Here is a 17,327-nt window from a genome sequence, read left to right as displayed (position 1 = left end):
GTCTCCTCTCGCCTTCAACCTCAGACATAGTCTCCTCTCGCCTTCAACCTCAGACATAGTCTCCTCTCGCCTTCAACCTCAGACATAGTCTCCTCTCGCCTTCAACCTCAGACATAGTCTCCTCTCGCCTTCAACCTCAGACATAGTCTCCTCTCGCCTTCAACCTCAGACATAGTCTCCTCTCGCCTTCAACCTCAGACATAGTCTCCTCTCGCCTTCAACCTCAGACATAGTGTCCTCTCGCCTTCAACCTCAGACATAGTCTCCTCTCGCCTTCAACCTCAGACATAGTCTCCTCTCGCCTTCAACCTCAGACATAGTCTCCTCTCACCTTCAACCTCAGACATAGTCTCCTCTCGCCTTCAACCTCAGACATAGTCTCCTCTCGCCTTCAACCTCAGACATAGTCTCCTCTCTCCCCTCCTCTCCTCTCCTTACTCCCGAGTGAGCCACAACTCATGTACCTCCTCTGAGTGATTCCCTCAGCCACTCATTTGTCACTTTCCATCAGTCCTCCCCCTCTCTGTTTTCCTCCGTCCGCTGCTTTAGGCATCGCCTGTCAGAATTGCTGACGGAAGCACAAAGGCTGGGTTGCCTCCTGTGGAATTTACCATCCATCTGCCTCCTCCTTCTTCCTTCAGCAAGGTCTCCCTCTCTTTCTCCCCCTGTGGCCGGTTGTGTGTGCCAGGATCAGACTGTATCCCGGAGGCCCGTTCACGGAGCATGTGTCGGGTTTTTGACCCTCTGCCGGGTTCTTTGATGTCACATGATTTTACGTAGACGATGACGCAGTTTAGTTACATCTTACGTGCTGCTGAGCTTCCTGTGAGTGAGAGATGTGTGCTACAGTAGCTATTTTAAAAAGACACCATGACGAGGCAGGAGCATTGTGTTTGCAGCTGTTTGTCCTCGTGCTTTTGCCTGAGAGATACCTGCTGGATAGACGTGAGGGGAAGAGAAAGGGGAAGAGAGACGGCAACAACAACAACAACAAAATTCTGGCTGTATTATTTTGGTTGTGCAACGGTAAAAGCTGCTGGATGAAGCTCTGGCTCAGTTTCTTACTTCCATGGCTGCAGTGTCATTCTGCTCTGGCTTCCCTCAAAGGGGAAATAAGGCAAAGGCCTGCTGTTTTCAATTAGGAGAGTCACTGTACCCACTACGCAGGCTATTATTGTTTCATAAGCAGCACCTGGAGCACGAAGCTGTCAAAGTTCTCTGAACCTCCCACACAGAATTAGAGATTATTTTCAAATGAGAAAGAGTTGCCCGCTCAGGGGTCCGGTTGTTCTTGTCAATATGTTTCTCTCTATGTGTATTAGACTGGTGACGTGTACAGTTTGTTCTCGGCATCTTGCCCAGTGGATGCTAAGCTAAGTTACAGATAACCTTTTTTTTAAAAAAAAAAACCTGAATAAAATTATTAAACACTGTTACCTGATTTTCTCTTTTTTTTTTTAAACCAATGTTTAAGCTCGTGTTCCTCTTCATCCATTTTATCGTTAGGCCCTTTGTTCCTTTTCTTCACAAACATTTAAATATCAACGTGTCATGTATTTAGAGTAGAGCTGAAATGTTCATTTTATTAAACAATTACAGACAGAAAATCAATCAGCAACAGTTTTGAAATATCAAAATGTATTTGATTTATTAGGGCATCTTCTGCCTTTATCAGACTGTCCAACAGTAGAGATGATAGGACATAAAGGGAGAGAAATGGGAATATCACAAGTTCAGAGACTGCGACTGGGGATGTTGCAGTTCGCGGGTGGCATCTTAGCCCGGAGCCACGTAGTTAAGTGTAATTAAAAGGTCCCACTCTGTATAAATTCAGGTTTCCTTTCTTTTTTAATCATAAAGCAGGTCTAGGTGTTGTATGAATATTTTAAAATGCCAAAATGTCTCCATCCACAGAGAAATGCACACAGCAACTGTTTAGCAAATGTGCTGTTTGGACGTTTCGACTGTTTCAACTTTTGTAAGTTTGTGATGTCATAGACGTACTCTCCTATCATATGCACAGCTCGTTGTTCAACAACGGTAATGTGTGTGTGGTTAGCCTGTGTGTGCGTCAGTCAGAAAATAGTCAGCCGGGTCAGAGGCATCAACACAGACACAAATCAGTGTTTAATTATCAAGACTGCAAATAATACCCAGCAGAAGTGTAAAAGTTGGGACCTTTAAATGCAAAAAGGAGAAAAAATACATTGGTTCCTGGCAGTTATTCTTAGTTTTCTATGATATTAGGTTGAATATCTTTAGATTTCAAACTGCTGTACTTACAAAGCAAAGCTTTTTGAGGACAACCATTTGCATTCTTGGCAACTGCAGCTCTCACTATATCCCAACTTTATATACCAAATGAATAATCAATCAGGAGTTTTTAAATAAATGGTTAATGTGTCAGTCATTCGCAGTCTGCTCGGAGTGAATGACATGCAGGGTGGGAGCAAAAGATGCTGCAGGGTTAATGTAAGTTTAATAAGGTCTGAGCAGTGAGGAAATATATTCATCCATTAAACAGTGTGGGCCTATTTGGCAAATTCAGTCTGACCCTGGCATACACAGTACTTCAGTCCCATCTCATGTGATGGTGAGCATGCTGTGGACCCACAGAGCAGAGCCTTAAATAACAAAGGCTGCATTTCACTCATACATCAGTCACTGTAAGTCGTGCAGCACAGACTGTTTCTCAGCTAAAGTTTCTGGATTTGAGATTGACCCCAGTTTTTCCTTGTTCATCATGACTTGCTGTAGCAATGTGCATTTTATTTATTAAATAGGCATCCTGATGTGGAAATGCAGCTCTGCTCTTTGCTAATAAATCCCCCAAAAATGATGAGCGGGTTGTGTTTGATTATCTGCTGGATTTACAAACACGCACCTTACGCTCAAAAGTTTGTGCTTCAGAACACCCGCTGCAGATTTGCACTGGAATCTAAAGGCGAGGTTGTGATGAGGAAATAGTTTTTACAGTTTATTCAGCTTCCCTCCTTTCTATAAATCAGAATCATTATTAAGAATGTGCAGTAAAATGTTCTTACTCATTTTTAATACATGTTACATTACTGGCGCTATTAATGATTTTCTAACAGGGTATTATTTCTTTTTCTGAGACTGTTGACCTCAGCACAGGTTCAACCATGTCACTCTTATCCACTTGACTCCACTTTTCCTCGGCTTTCAGCTCTGTATTTCTGCCCTTAATGTAATGTTGTGTAAGAGTGTACTGCGCTATAACATGTTCGGTTCCAAAATGACATCAGCATGTGATTATTGCTTTCATTGCAATGTGGGAAAAATATTTTTATTACTTCACTCCGTCTCCAGGTTTTCTCCACAGACGCCTTTCCGTTTCTTCCATGTTTCTGTGGGCAGCCCAGAGAAAAAGATTCATTTTCCGTGCAGTGTGGTGCTCGATCAGCAGCTGCTGGCTGTGTTATTTGCTGCGTTGTGTCGTACGAAAGGCCGAGGCTGCCACTGCTGCTGTCTGTCTGTTGGCTTTTCTGAGCAGCATTCATCTGGACCTCCAGGAGCTGTTGGAAAGGTTTCTGCTTTGAAACCACACATGGTGCACTCTCCCATTGTGCGTAAGAGATCGAGGCAGCTTTCTGTGGGCAGAATGATGCATGACGGGGTGCGCTTTGCTGAACCGTGAGGCTGCAACACACACCAGTCATGCTACATCACCTGCGCTCTGTGTTTCCATTTAGATGGCAGCCTGTGTGGTGTAGGATGTCAAGCCGAGGTAAATGCAATAAAACAGAGCATTCAGATGAAGACGGCAGTTTTCCCCATTTAGACTGAAGTACACAGCTAATCTGCAGATAAATCCGTATTCCTGCTGCTGAATATAAGTCGCAATTGTCTTGAGCAATACCATGAAAGCCTGTCTTGTGAGTATTTTTAAACAACAGCTTCTGCTGAACAGCTTTCTGTCGAAAATGTCATATGCCACCTTCCAAAGTGATATAATAGTTTGATTTGAAGCTTAGTTTCAGCTCTGCTCTCAACTAAGATGCAGCATTTAATCTGCAGGTGCCTGTATGGATTCTTCTGTGCGGGTTTGAGACTGACGGGATGAACCTGGGCTGTTGTGCAACTGTGTTCCCTCTGTAGTCAGAGCAGAATACCTTCTACTGAGTCACCAACACCGGCGAAGATGCTGCTGTCAGCAATAACACAGCAGCACACAGGAGTCAGCCTGATCACAACGCTATTTATTTCTATGACCAGTCCTCATGTCCTCTCCTCTCCTCTCCTCTCCTCTCCTCTCCTCTCCTCTCCTCTCCTCTCCTCTCCTCTCCTCTCCTCTCCTCCCCTCTCCTCTCCTCAGTCCATAAAAGGACCTCTCTCTTGCTTGACAGATTTCACTGTATTTTGAGGATCAGCAAGCCTCACTAAGCTCGGTTCTGATCTGGGAGCTCAGTAATGAAAAACATACTGAAATTGCATAAGAGTATAAGCAGTGTGTGTGCGTGTGCGTGTGTGTGTGTGTGTCATTTTACAGAGAACTGATCTGTTTTTAGCTTTGCCAGAGAACAGGGTGCTGCAACTCAACCCGGTCTGTTACTTCAGGAGCAGCAGGAACTCCCTGCGGGACTATTGCACACGGTGACTCTTGACGTATCAATCTAATGGTGTGAATACCTTTCAAACCTTATCACTAGTGAGTGAACAAAAGAAAATGTTCATTGAAATCCTGCACTCACAAATGTTAAAGTAATTACCACAACTTCTCGTTTGTACTGATTCAGTCTATATATTGACACGCACTGTGGGCAGGCATCACATTACCACAAACACATAAGTTGACATCTGCATAGCTGACTGTCAGGAGCAGCATTTATATTGACTTTTGGTGATGTGTGTGTGTTACAAGACTAGATTTAAATCAAGTATATGATTGGAATGTGTGTGAAAGGCCCGTGAGCTTTTAATTTGAAACAAGGGATTTTACTTTAAAATGGATATTGGAAGATGGCTTATCAAAAGTGTAAAATCATTACTCACTCACTCACTCACTCACTCACTCACTCACTCACTCACTCACTCACTCACTCACTCACTCGCAGACACATTACAGTCATCCCCACTGATGTAGTCCAAGCCAAAAAAACTGCTGCTATCACCCAACTTGGCTGAGCAGCTACGCTCCCTTTTTAATAAAAACAGCTCTCTCTGCTTCCCCTCACTTTGAATTTCCATTTCAAAGTCCACTGAGCTTTCAGGCCTCTCCAAGGAAAAATTACACTTTCATACCCACCTGTTCCATTAGTACCCTCCACAGACTGAAATTAAGATGTAACTGTCGCAGGCACTTCTGAGCGGCAGTGAGATTTGGACTGGAGTCATTAGCTGCTGTCAGTAACTGCACAGCCCGTCATTGCAACTACTTCTCATTGTCAATTTGACTGTCGAGTAAATTGGTTCGGACAGCAAAGGCGGGCAGTAATGCAAAGCATTGGCAGGTGTTGCATTTTGATGATGTTTACATTTTCATCAACCTGTCACCAGCCGAGAAATGTGGCAAACATGACTTTTTATGTAACAGAAATAACAACCGATGCTGCAATAACCACTGTCTCTATATTATGCCAAAAGACTGACTTTTATGTTAAGTTGTCACAGTGCAGAAGCAGAGCAGGGACAGGAAAACAGACAGACAGTCTGTTGACTTCCACCTGTCCTTGCATTAGTGCCATCTTATCCTGATAATCCAGACAGTCAGTCTAGTAGCCTGGAGAGAATGGGATTGGGATTAGTGATAGTAAAGTAGTAGTGACCATGATTTGGCCTGCTTTGTGTTTGGGCTGCCGTCTGTCTGTGTGATTGAGGTTTTCCAAGCCTGGTGTGTTTGAATTGACTGTGTGTGTGTGTGTGTGTGTGTGTGTGTGTGTGTGTGTGTGTGTGTGTGTGTGTGTGTGTGCAGTATTTCCTGCTCTGAACCAGTGGAAAATAATAGGGATTTTAAAGCCCAGCAATAATTGTTATCAGTAGCGGCTTGCCTCGACTCTACCTGCTGTTTTTGGTTTTCCGCGGGGAACAGTTGTGCCAAAGTTGGACCACTCGATTAATGGCAACCCACAAAACCACACCGTCGTCAATTGAGTAGCTGTCTGGTTGTCAGACAGGATTCAGCCAGTGTGTGTGTGTCACATTGAAGATAATGTCACGGCAGTTTGGTTCATCATCGCTATAGTAAGATATGTGACTTTAAGAGGAATTATGTTGTTAAGTAAGTAATAATCTATATAAAGAAAATGTTTACACAAATCATTTGGTAACCATGGTAATGTTGTGTGTGTGTGTGTCTCAACATGTAAGTACAGGGATTTTCCCTGATAATTCAATAAATCACAAGCAGGTAAAGTGTGTTATTGAGGATATTGTTGTCCTCGTATCTCTCGTACTCTAAATCCCTTTAAAAGTATGAGACATCACTGCTGTTATATTGACGTGCAAGCTGCTCTGTTTCTCTGCCTGCTGTCAATTTTCCAGTCTAACGATACTGATATCGCTAATAATTCCATGGTGAGCTTTTGGTGACTAGAATATACACACGATGATGGTGATGTATAACTCACCATCAGACACGAGTATTTCCCCAGTGGGTCCATGTACCACTCTCCTGAGGGTCATAATTGTCTACACAAAAATGGATGGTAATCCATTAAATTTGTATTGATTTATTTTGCTCTTGCAGTGGACCGACCAACCTAAGGCTCAGTATATATGGGAATAAAACTGAGCAAACCCAGTACAGCTATAAAAACAGCACTCTATTATTTTAATGTTGGTAAAGTCATTGATTGCCTACCTTGCATTAACAATACATACAGTACTTCTTCTACTTCTCATAAAGGTTCCTTAAGTAAATAAAGGTTCTTCTCTTTATATTTGCCTGCGTCCAGCTTCATTGTTCATCCTCTTGCCTCAAGCTAAATCTCTGAAATGGGTTTGGGGGTTGAGGCAGCTGCTGCCAGGAAGCTTTTTATTAAGCCTGCTTCCTCGCCTGGTGCTATCGATCATAATGGGTGACTTGGCATAGTAAAAAGCTGTCTTCTCCAGCCGCCCGCTCCCTCCATGCATTGACTGCATTATACATAATGTATGATGTGTAGTGACAACAGAGGAAAGAGCGGCTTTCCCCCATTGTGAGCACCACGCTGTTCAGTAAATCAAAGAAATACTGAGGGGAATATATTGAAGAGAAAGGGTAGTGCATTTGTGCCGGCAACCTCGTTCCAGTTTAACTGATGTATGAAGAGCTGGGTTCAGCGAAATTACCTGAAGTATTTTAAGTGCCTGGCCTCGTTGACGGTGTGCGTTTCTCTGCCTCTGTATATGTTTACATGCAGAAGCAGTGAGGATATTATTTTGCCAGAGTGCCGTAATTGCTAGAAACATTTAAAGACACTTTGAAAAGCTTAGCATGAGGAAGTTGGTGACTCTTTCATTGCAAGTGTCTCCAGCCAGCTAGCTGATTGAAGAGGAATGGTCAGTTGGAAGTCATTGTTGACATACATGGATGCACACGTGAATATTTACACCAGGTTTTTAGAACAATGTGTGTGTCTGTGCATGGTAATTTAATAGCACAATGAAACACTGGATTACTCTTACAGAGGTAATTAGAAGTAATTGTCAAAAAAATGATCTGAATTTAAAACAATGGGTCTAATCCATAGACTGTAAGAAATGTATGTTGTCACAGAGTCCAGTGCCTTAAACGTTGACGGCCACGAGGGGCTGGCTCCCATCGATTCCCATTTAAAAAGTGTCAACTTCTCTTATAAAATAATATCTAATTAAAAAAATGTCCACAAGTCATTATGGTGTCATTAGCTAAATTTACTCCTTCTGATCAGTGCTCTGGTAGTCCACCTGGAAATAATTACATTATTGATTATATATTAGGCCTCAAAAAGAGAAATGTTTGGGGGTGGTCTGGTTTAATTGACATACCTGGGTTACAGTCAGGTTGCCAGTACAGGTGGGTGGGAATAGTGTCCCCTCAGGTTTCCCATCTTGTTCATGCATGGTCTGTCCAGAAAACCAAGATCAAGACGGCCAAAATGCCAGACTGGAGGCTTCAAAATAGCAGATTACAAACCAATTGGTGACGTTACGGTCTAATGAAAACACGTTATTTTATTCGGCAGATTGAGTTTATTCAGACAGAACCGAGATGTTTCCCCCTTCTTCTGGTTCTTCATGCTAAAACGAGCTAAAAAAAAAGTCTTGCTTTAACTAATATAGATTGATATTATATTCAGCATAGCATTTATACATGTGAGGATGGTTTCAAATGGTTAACTAAGCCTTTATACAATATGAAGGGACGATACTGAACTGAAAATATCACTTGTTGCTTGAGGATGTCAAGGTGGTTCAGAGTATGAGGACCGTATTGACTGACTGACTGACTGGCTGGTGCGGTCATGGAAAAATACACAGCCTGCTGGCTACTGAGATAAAGGACTCAAGGATGGAATGGCCTGATGACACTGGTTTCAGATCAGTTTGCCGTCTCAGTCCACACGCAGCCATCACTGTTGTCTAACTCTCCTGAGCACAAGGCTGATGTTAACCATGACTTAACATATTCTTTAAAAAGAGGTGCTCTGTCTGTCGGCAGCATCCTGGACATGAGACAAAAAAAAAGGGTTTCCCCCTTCTAAAACATCCCTACGCTGAGATAATATTACAATTCCATAATCAAACACTGTCATAAGAGCTGCTTGTATTTTACTCCACGTTGTACTGAGTGTGCTGCCGTGTCGATTCTTCTGCTCTTTTAAAATCGACAACCTGATGGAATTCTGCTTTCTGTGGGTCACGTCAGGCGCACTTAGACACAATAATCAAATGCTGCTTTGTGGTGGCATGAAAAATTTACACCCAATCAATAGCTGGAGCATCATCGCTCAGCCGCAGGGAGACACATCAATACAGTACATGATGTGAACCATTAAGTGACATACCTAAGTCCTTTTTTTGTTGTTGATTGATTTTGTCACTGAAAGGCACTCGGCTACGACATAGGTCTGGGATATTTTTTAATTAAAAAAAAAAGAATTGTCTTTTTCTGTTCATTTTATGACACTAATGTAGTATAGGCTTAATCATTGTTTGATAATACATCATATGAAGAGGAAGAGCTATTTATTGGCTGTAGTGTTAGCTTTGCAACTAAATCCATAATGTTAATATGAGCAAAATGTCATCGATCAAATAATATAAGTGCCTCGTTGGTGGTGCTGATTCACTCGTGCCATCAAACTGTAGCGTAAGAAGGAAGCGCACCAAGACGACATCATCAAAAGAGCGACTGTTAACCTTAAATGGTGGAAAACGAGACGGAAATAGTGATTGAAGTTTTTTTCTGTTAGTTTCTTCCCGCTGTTTTCATACAAATTCATCTACAAAAGATAATGCAAAACCACCCCCTTGTTTTGCAGAAACATCCATATTTGAAGCATCGTCGATTGTCATGGCTACAACTTTATTTTTTTTGTCAGAATCAGCTTTATTGGCCAAACATACTAGGAATTTTGACTGCCTTTTATTGTTTCATTTTTTTTGGTGTCTGTGTGCTGACTTTAATGATTGGGCTAACCGTTGATGTCTGTATGCATGTGTAAATTTGTATCATATACAACTGTGTGCCTGTGCCAATGCCCTACTTAACAGCAGCATGAGAGGACATGTGGACGGCGGCATCTGTCTGTTGATTCCAGGCACACGTGCGCTGGTTATAAAAAATGCTGGTTGACCTCAATTTGGGGCACCATGGAAAAAATAAGAAAGAAGAGTGTGTGTGTGTGTGTGTGTGTGTGTGTGTGTGTGTGTGTGTGTGTGTGTGTGTGTGTGTGTGTGTGTGTGTGTGTGTGTGTGTGTGTGTGTGTGTGAGAGAGAGAGAGAGAGGGAATATAAACATGACGCAAGAGTAGATATGTCTGAATTTAATGGAAAAGTGCCATAGATGTTGTGAAATGGTCCCCATTAATCATAGAATTGGGACCGAGATGAAGAAAAACAGAATATCCTGCCCTGTGTTGGATCCCAGCCATCCACATGCCCCCTCCCCTCCCCCGGGAGGCCTCTTAAGATCCGCCCTATCCTGCACATTGTGGAGCAGGTTTGGACAAGAATCAGTTTTACGTGTGTTTGCGTGCGAGCTTGTTGCATAACACAGACTTTCTTTTCCTTTTTTTAAAATTTTTTATTTTTTTTACTGCACTTTGATATTTACATGAACAGTGGGCTTTGGGGATTTTAATCACGTGTTCAAGTGTTTTGTCGCAGTGTTGAGTCCTTTTTTGATGTCCAGAGTGAATTTTCAGTGATCTGGTGAACTGTTTGCAAACATGCTTTAATGCATATAGGCAGAGTAAACTTGGGATGCACTGATGCAATACTTATATGGCCCTTTTATTGAATTAATTAAGCTCAGCAAATGCACAAGGTCTGCTGTGAGGTTTAGCAATGATGTATATTGATGCTTTTATCCAAATTAGGACATCAGTCTTTGAACACATGAACCTATTCATGCATCAGACACAATGTTTACATGTTAAAATGGCAGAAATAAGTGTGTCTCACTTCTCTTCACATGGCCATCACCAAACAGTAACGGACCAACCACTTGAGGGTTGTAAAAATAAGCCACATCGCATTCGAGCTAGGCGACAGACTGGAGGCTAGAAGCTGTTTATTTGGAAGGGTCTATTTGCTGTTGCATCCCCTGAAGATCTCCACAGCCGGCTGCAGGATGACGGTAAAGTAGGACCCATTTTTCCTCATGGCCTCAATCTGCAGCCTCTTAACATTGAATCTCAAAGGTAACCTTTCAAAGGCAAATGGAGGGATGACGTCATGTTCTGTTTTTAGGGTAGAGACATGTTTCTGAAGGCGGTTTTCACGCAGTTTTTACTGGTAAAACCTCATTTAACACAGCAATATGATGAGTTAAATGTAGTTATGGGTGAAGTTCAGTTATCACAGATGAGCCCATTTGTTTTGGCGCTCAATGACACTCCCCAGTTTTATGTTTTTCACTTTCTGTTATCATATCAGTTAATAATTACAGTAGCTGCAGGGCACCACGGTTTTGATTCTCGCACTCCCAATTAGTTGCTTGTAATCACAACATAATTACATTTCAGTCTGGCATACTTATCAATTATATGGCTACAAATGTAAATGTAGTTCTGGCTTCTTCCACACATCTGTTCTCAGGGCTGTAACTTTTCTCTCATAATTTGTTTTATTTATAATAATCGCATTCCTGTCTGTATTTATGTTGGTGAAGACTGGAATAATAGATGATGTGAATCCAACAAGTTAAATTTAAATTAGGCTAAATGATTTTTCGATGGTTTACAGGTTGCAAAAATCCCCACAAGTACTTCCCACTCAGTTTGCTCCTTAATGCACGGCCTGAACAGAATATCGATAATAGCTTGTCAGGAAGTCACTCATCCAGCAGAATGGATCCAAATTGGCCCACGTTCCTGGTTAAATTGTCACGGTTGTGGACACACAGCCAGACTCTTATATGCTCAATTACCACACACGCACGCACGCACGCACGCACGCACGCACGCACACACACACACACACACACACACACACACACACACACACACACACACACACACACACACGGTGCCCTAAAACCGCACTCGCATACCTTTGCATAAACAATCTGAAGGATGTCTTACCAGGTGCAGGCCTGCAGAAAGGAAGAGATACACGGCATAATCTCCCACATGCAAATACATAGGGAACAGGCACTTGGAAATGACAGAGATGTGGAAGAGCCACACTAAACCAGCCAAGACATGGTAGAAAGCAGTAGACTCTCGTCTTTAATTATCTGCATTGCAAACATTTCTTCATCGGCATGCTTTTTCTTTTTCTTTTTTCATAAAATGTTATTCCCTGGATTGTTCCGGCTTGCAGGGAGCTCTAGTGGCACGCTCTGGTTTGCTCATCCCAGCGCGAACATGTGTGTGACTGAGGGAGAGAGATAGAGCGGCAGAGTAGGAGGAGGGGTGGCAAACTGCCGATTCTGTGGCTCAAGTCACATGGGCATCCACGAGAGGCAGGCAGCCAGGCAGGCGCACAGAGACGGGAGAGGCTGGCTATCAGTTCAGCTGCAATCTCGGAGTCAAGCTGTGAGGATGCTGTCACACTCCTGAGACACACTGGGTTATATAGGGTAGCGGTTAGTGCCTCATCTGGTGAGTCACACTGCTGAGAAGAGGAAGTTACCAAGGAGTCCAGACAGAAAGTCATGTTCAGTTTCCTGCCATCGTGGTTTAACCTGTTGTGAATTGTTCACAATCATGCAATGTGTCTCGAACTACTGTTAATTGCACTATCAACTCATTTTAAACTGCTAATACCATGTAATTTGTTGACAAAATCCTTAATAAGATGAGGCACGACTGAGTCTGTCTATCTTTTCTCTTTATTATTCTGCCACACACACACACACACACACACACACACACACACACACACACACACACACACACACACACACAGAAAAATGCTTCCTTATTTAGTCAGAAGCAGCAAAGTACCCATTTTAAACCAAAGTCGGTCTTTCGCCCAGTTGCTGTTTTACATTAATATAAGTGTAATGCATGTGTAGCAGTGATACATAAAAGCAAATCTTCTCCACCCAAATCAAATCTATTAACATGTCATAGTAGAACTGAGGAACCTATAGTATGTCTCAGTAGTATGGGAGCGGTTGTAACTGTAGTGACACCCTGTCGTGAGAAAATCTTTTTAACATCCTGGCTCCATATGGTCTCTTAAAATTAGGACTGTATCATCTCATCAGTGATGGTTGCATCTTGATTTATGTATTCTCAGCAGTGAGACCGTGTTTCAGTAGTTTCTTCATAAATTCCTCCATCCGGGCGGCTGAGTGTGATGGTGGTCGTGATGATAACAGTACATGAGTGAGGCTGGTTTATTCCTTCTCTGTCTGAAGCCCTCTCTCATCTCTCTCTCTGTCTCCACTCTTTCAATTCACTGAATTATTATAATAAATGTGTTATATGTCTATAATTACGCATCTATTTCAGGCCTTCCTGGTGGAAACAGCCCTCTGATTGCCTTTCCGTCCTGCCTTCATTCCTGTTATTAGACTAGAGAGTGTCATAACATAAGCGATATAAGACAGCTCTGCCTCTGATATTTACGAGATCCTCATATGTGATGTGTGCAAATAGCATTTATCAGTGTTTGCATATAGTTTACTCACACACCTACAAACTTATAGCTGATTGGAAAGTTCTTAGCACAGTAGTTTACATTCAAAATGAAGTCTCTTGTGATCAACCATAGTAAAAATGGGTCCGAGCTTTGATGGCATTGGTATTGCACCTCCACATCGACCTTATTTATCAGAGCTGAAAGCTACATCCACTTTTATATACAGTCTTATGTTTTTGACTGATAGAAACGCCACTGTGATGAGATATTTTACTCTCGACCAAAAAAGTTGGACCATATGAACATCCACCAAACAGACTGACGTTAGTATGTCTGATAGTGTTCTGCTAAGATGGCAAAAAAAAAAAAAAAAAAGTGCATTCAGCACATGAGGGTTTAAAAAGGACTTAGTGTCCTTGTAGCTGACACTATGTTTCCTGCAGTTACTCCGGCAGGCCTCTGCTTATGTTTGACACTGTTATTACATAATGTTGGGCTGTTTGGGATTCATCTTTGTCACCGAGAGCACTAATGATGTGACTAACGAAGGCTCTACGTCAAATAGCGACTAACACGGCTGTCTTTGTCTCTGTACTTTTTTCTGTTTCAGACGCTGCTGCTAAGAAAGCCTTCATCACAGAGGTGAGCCACCGTCTGTCCCTGTGATCGTGTGCTCTTTTACATCCCTCGCATCAATCAATATCTCCTTCCTCTTTGGTTTTAGCCAAAACTAGTACACCAAAACGGTTTCATCTGATTATTTTAGTCAATTGATATTTGGGCCAATTCATTTGCTGTACATAATTTCCCTATTTGGTACATGAAGACGACCACAAATGTTGATACAGGCGACATAACGCCAGACGGTACAAAGTATTTAAAAGCGTTCGGGTTGTATTCCTTGTCTTTGCTGGACCACTTGACTCACATGATCTTAATCCTCCTAATTTGCTGAATCTCATTCATCTGGCACTTCAGACTGTACAGCACATTAAAAAAAAACCTCCAAGTAATGGGCAATTTGTTTAATTGGAGTCTGCTGAGTATTTAATTCTACTGAAATGCCAATTTACCCACATTACATGCCACATTACTTACAACAGCAGCAGTAGCATTTATGCTGGATGAGATGGAGAATTGTCTAAATCTGATTACACCACAAACGGAGCAGTCAGACGTCCTGCTGTGCACAGTTTGGGTTTGATTGATTAAGAGGGTAAAATTTCACTCATTAAAGCTCCTAAGAGCAGATAAACCAAAGTTTGTGTGCTGCTTTAAAATGAACACTTGGTCTTCTATGTGAAAAACATCAAAGCTGTAGTACATGTGTTGATATTGTGTCACTCCCCTCTCTTTAATAATCAAATTATCAATGTTAATGAACAGGTGCCAGCACTCCAGTCCGGTAATACTAATCTGTGTCTCTCCCGCTCATCAGATGCCCTCATCATCAGGGCAGCCCGGTCAGGGAAAGAAGATTGGCCACAGAGGGGTGGATGCATCAGGGGAAACCACTTACAAGAAGGTAGCATAGACAGCACATGGATCTGCTGTAAAATACGGTATCTTCTTTGAATCCGAGTGAAAAAGGTGTTGAACAAAGATGTTACTGTAGGTGCCATGGATGATATCATCATAGGCCATATTCTACTGAACTATTTCTATTTATATTGAACTATTTTTTTTTCTACAGAGAAACTACATTGAAGGCAATATATCTGACACTGCTACAGGCTACAGAAGGAGCAATATTTAATTGTCTATATCTCCCTCCTCCTCCCTCTGCAGACTACATCATCAGCCTTGAAAGGTGCCATCCAGCTGGGCATTGGCTACACAGTGGGCAACCTGAGCTCCAAGCCTGAGAGAGATGTGTTGATGCAGGACTTCTACGTGGTGGAGAGCATCTTTTTCCCGAGGTTACTACTACACCCAAAACACCCGCCCAAGCTCTGTAGTACACCTAATCAGGATACTGTGGTTTTAATGTGGGTTGCTGGTAGTTGCTGATAGAGTTTTTTTTTTTAATTGGATGATTGTTTTTTTTTAATTTGTTTTCCACTTTAGTGAAGGGAGCAACCTCACTCCAGCACATCATTTCCCAGACTTCCGCTTTAAAACGTACGCTCCTGTGGCCTTCCGCTACTTCAGGGAACTGTTTGGCATCAGGCCGGATGACTATCTGGTAAGATTTCACTTCTCCGTGTCCCTAAATAAATGAAAGTGAATTTTCCCAGCCTCTATGAAACCTTAAGCTTAGAACCATGTGGTGCAAAGGGATTGAAAAGGACGTGACAGGAAGCAGGAGAGAGCAACGAAAGGGAAAGAAAACAAGACCGTGAAAGGACAATGAAACACACAGTGAGTGAACAAAAATATTTGAAGACTGAAATCTGACAAAAAATAAGTTTATAAAGACGAGCACTGTGGATGGAAAGTGGGATGTCAACCGAGTGCTGAGATGAATGAGGAGAAGAAGCCATGAGGGGTGGAGGGCGGATGGCTGAGGAAAGGAAAGGGAGGGAAGGTCTGCAGCTTGTCTCTCCTCATCAGCGTGGAGAACCTGGAGGCTGCCTGATTCACCGCTCTGCCCCGAGCAGCCTAGCTGCGTATACATGCACATGCTTCGTCAGTGTTTATGCATGCTCCGTGTGCACTTATCTTTAATGCATCGGTACTCCGGCCACGTGGGTACATCGCTTCGTGCCTCCTTTTCGCCCCTCATCTGTCAACCAGTCCGTGGTCACTCATCATCATATATGTCCACACGAGACATCTGGGGACATGTCATCACCGCCTCGCCACCAGACTCATTATTAAGATTATTTATTCTGGTTGCACTGAAGCTCCTAGTGTGACTCCTGCTGCATCTTACCTACTTGTTAAGTGTTTGGCCGCTTCTAATTAAGTTACATGTGCACACCCTCGAGAGGGCAGGGTGCTCTAATTTAATGCAACACCTCTAATTGATAGATAGTAAATGGACTTGCGACTCTTTTTTTTTTTTTCAAGTCGAGCAGCTAATGTTCTTGGAGCTTTTCTGCACCTTGCCACAACAGATTAGTCCACATTTAAAATAGTTTTCCACAGTGGTCTTAATGAGGTGTTTGGGTGGAGCTGCACTATGTTCTCCTTTATTTATATTAAACATGTTTGGTGTCCACACTGCTCTGGGTGTAACTATGTATTTTTTTGAGTAGGAAACAAAAAAAATCTGTCAGTACTGCTGCTAGGCCGAGTCACGTTCCTACAGGGCTGTCACGCAAACAAACACAGCGCAGAAGCTGTGGACGGGACACAAACTACACATGCATTAAATACATTATATCTATGAATAAGTTGCATAGATATAATCTAGATAATCTTTCTGTGACCTGGATATAAAATGTTAGTCATGTTACAACAAGTGGTCATATGACATGTGTTTTGTCACAGGCCTCCATCTTTCACTGGCTGTCCAGAGACTCCTGGTTGGTAACGTTGACCTCTTCTCTGTTGATGCTGTGAGCGGTTTTGGGCTTGTGTCTGCCCAAGTTGTCATATGAGACATATGAGTTGTCATATGGCAGCTGATGTTGTGGGTTTGTGCTCATAGAGCACCAGCAGAGATCGTATACTACTGATTTCTTTCAATATATATGAAGCTGCCAAGCACGTTCTTGATTTATTGTTTTATTCTACTAATACCAAAAATTCTGTCACTCGGGTAATTGCTATAGCTCTTTCCACACAGCGGGGTGATGCATATGTACTTTTACAAACTGAAGGATTTTTCCTCTTTGCAAAGATTTGTTGTTGGTTTGTCTTTATAGAGGTCACTGTTTTCTCAGTCTAACAGGCAGCGACGCTGGCCATGGTTTAGTGTAGGGTTTAAGGGGCAAAGCCTTGGCTGAACACGCCACAGCAGTCAAATAGTCTGTTCGGCGGAGCGGTTTGTTGAAGGTTTACGGTTGTTTAATCACATCTATAAAAGAAAGACTTCGCTGTCAGTTTAATTAAGTTCCTTGGTGTGAAGATAAAGATGCCTTTACGTGCCGCTGTTTGCTTGTTAAAGTTTCCACAGTCAGCCGTCACCATTCTTAACATTT

General features: G+C 42.4%; 1 protein-coding gene across 3 annotated transcripts in view; it reads left to right on the top strand.

The window, feature by feature from the left end:
* The window catches only part of pip5k1ca (phosphatidylinositol-4-phosphate 5-kinase, type I, gamma a), a 47,163-nt gene that overhangs the window by 5,252 nt on the left and 24,584 nt on the right, over positions 1–17,327 (top strand). For all 3 annotated transcript variants that reach the window (XM_069150116.1, XM_069150115.1, XM_069150117.1), the window contains exons 2-5: positions 13,850–13,881; positions 14,678–14,764; positions 15,028–15,158; positions 15,307–15,424. In XM_069150116.1, coding sequence (XP_069006217.1) covers positions 13,850–13,881; positions 14,678–14,764; positions 15,028–15,158; positions 15,307–15,424 — 368 coding nt within the window. The remainder of the gene's footprint in view (positions 1–13,849; positions 13,882–14,677; positions 14,765–15,027; positions 15,159–15,306; positions 15,425–17,327) is intronic.

The sequence above is a fragment of the Embiotoca jacksoni genome, unplaced genomic scaffold, assembly GCF_022577435.1.
Source record: "Embiotoca jacksoni isolate LCO1_2020_lvr unplaced genomic scaffold, fEmbJac1.0.p SCAF_16, whole genome shotgun sequence".
In the NCBI taxonomy this organism is placed as follows: Eukaryota; Metazoa; Chordata; class Actinopteri; family Embiotocidae; genus Embiotoca; species Embiotoca jacksoni.
Note: the sequence above shows the minus strand (reverse complement) of the source record. Positions and strands in the feature narration are given on the sequence as shown.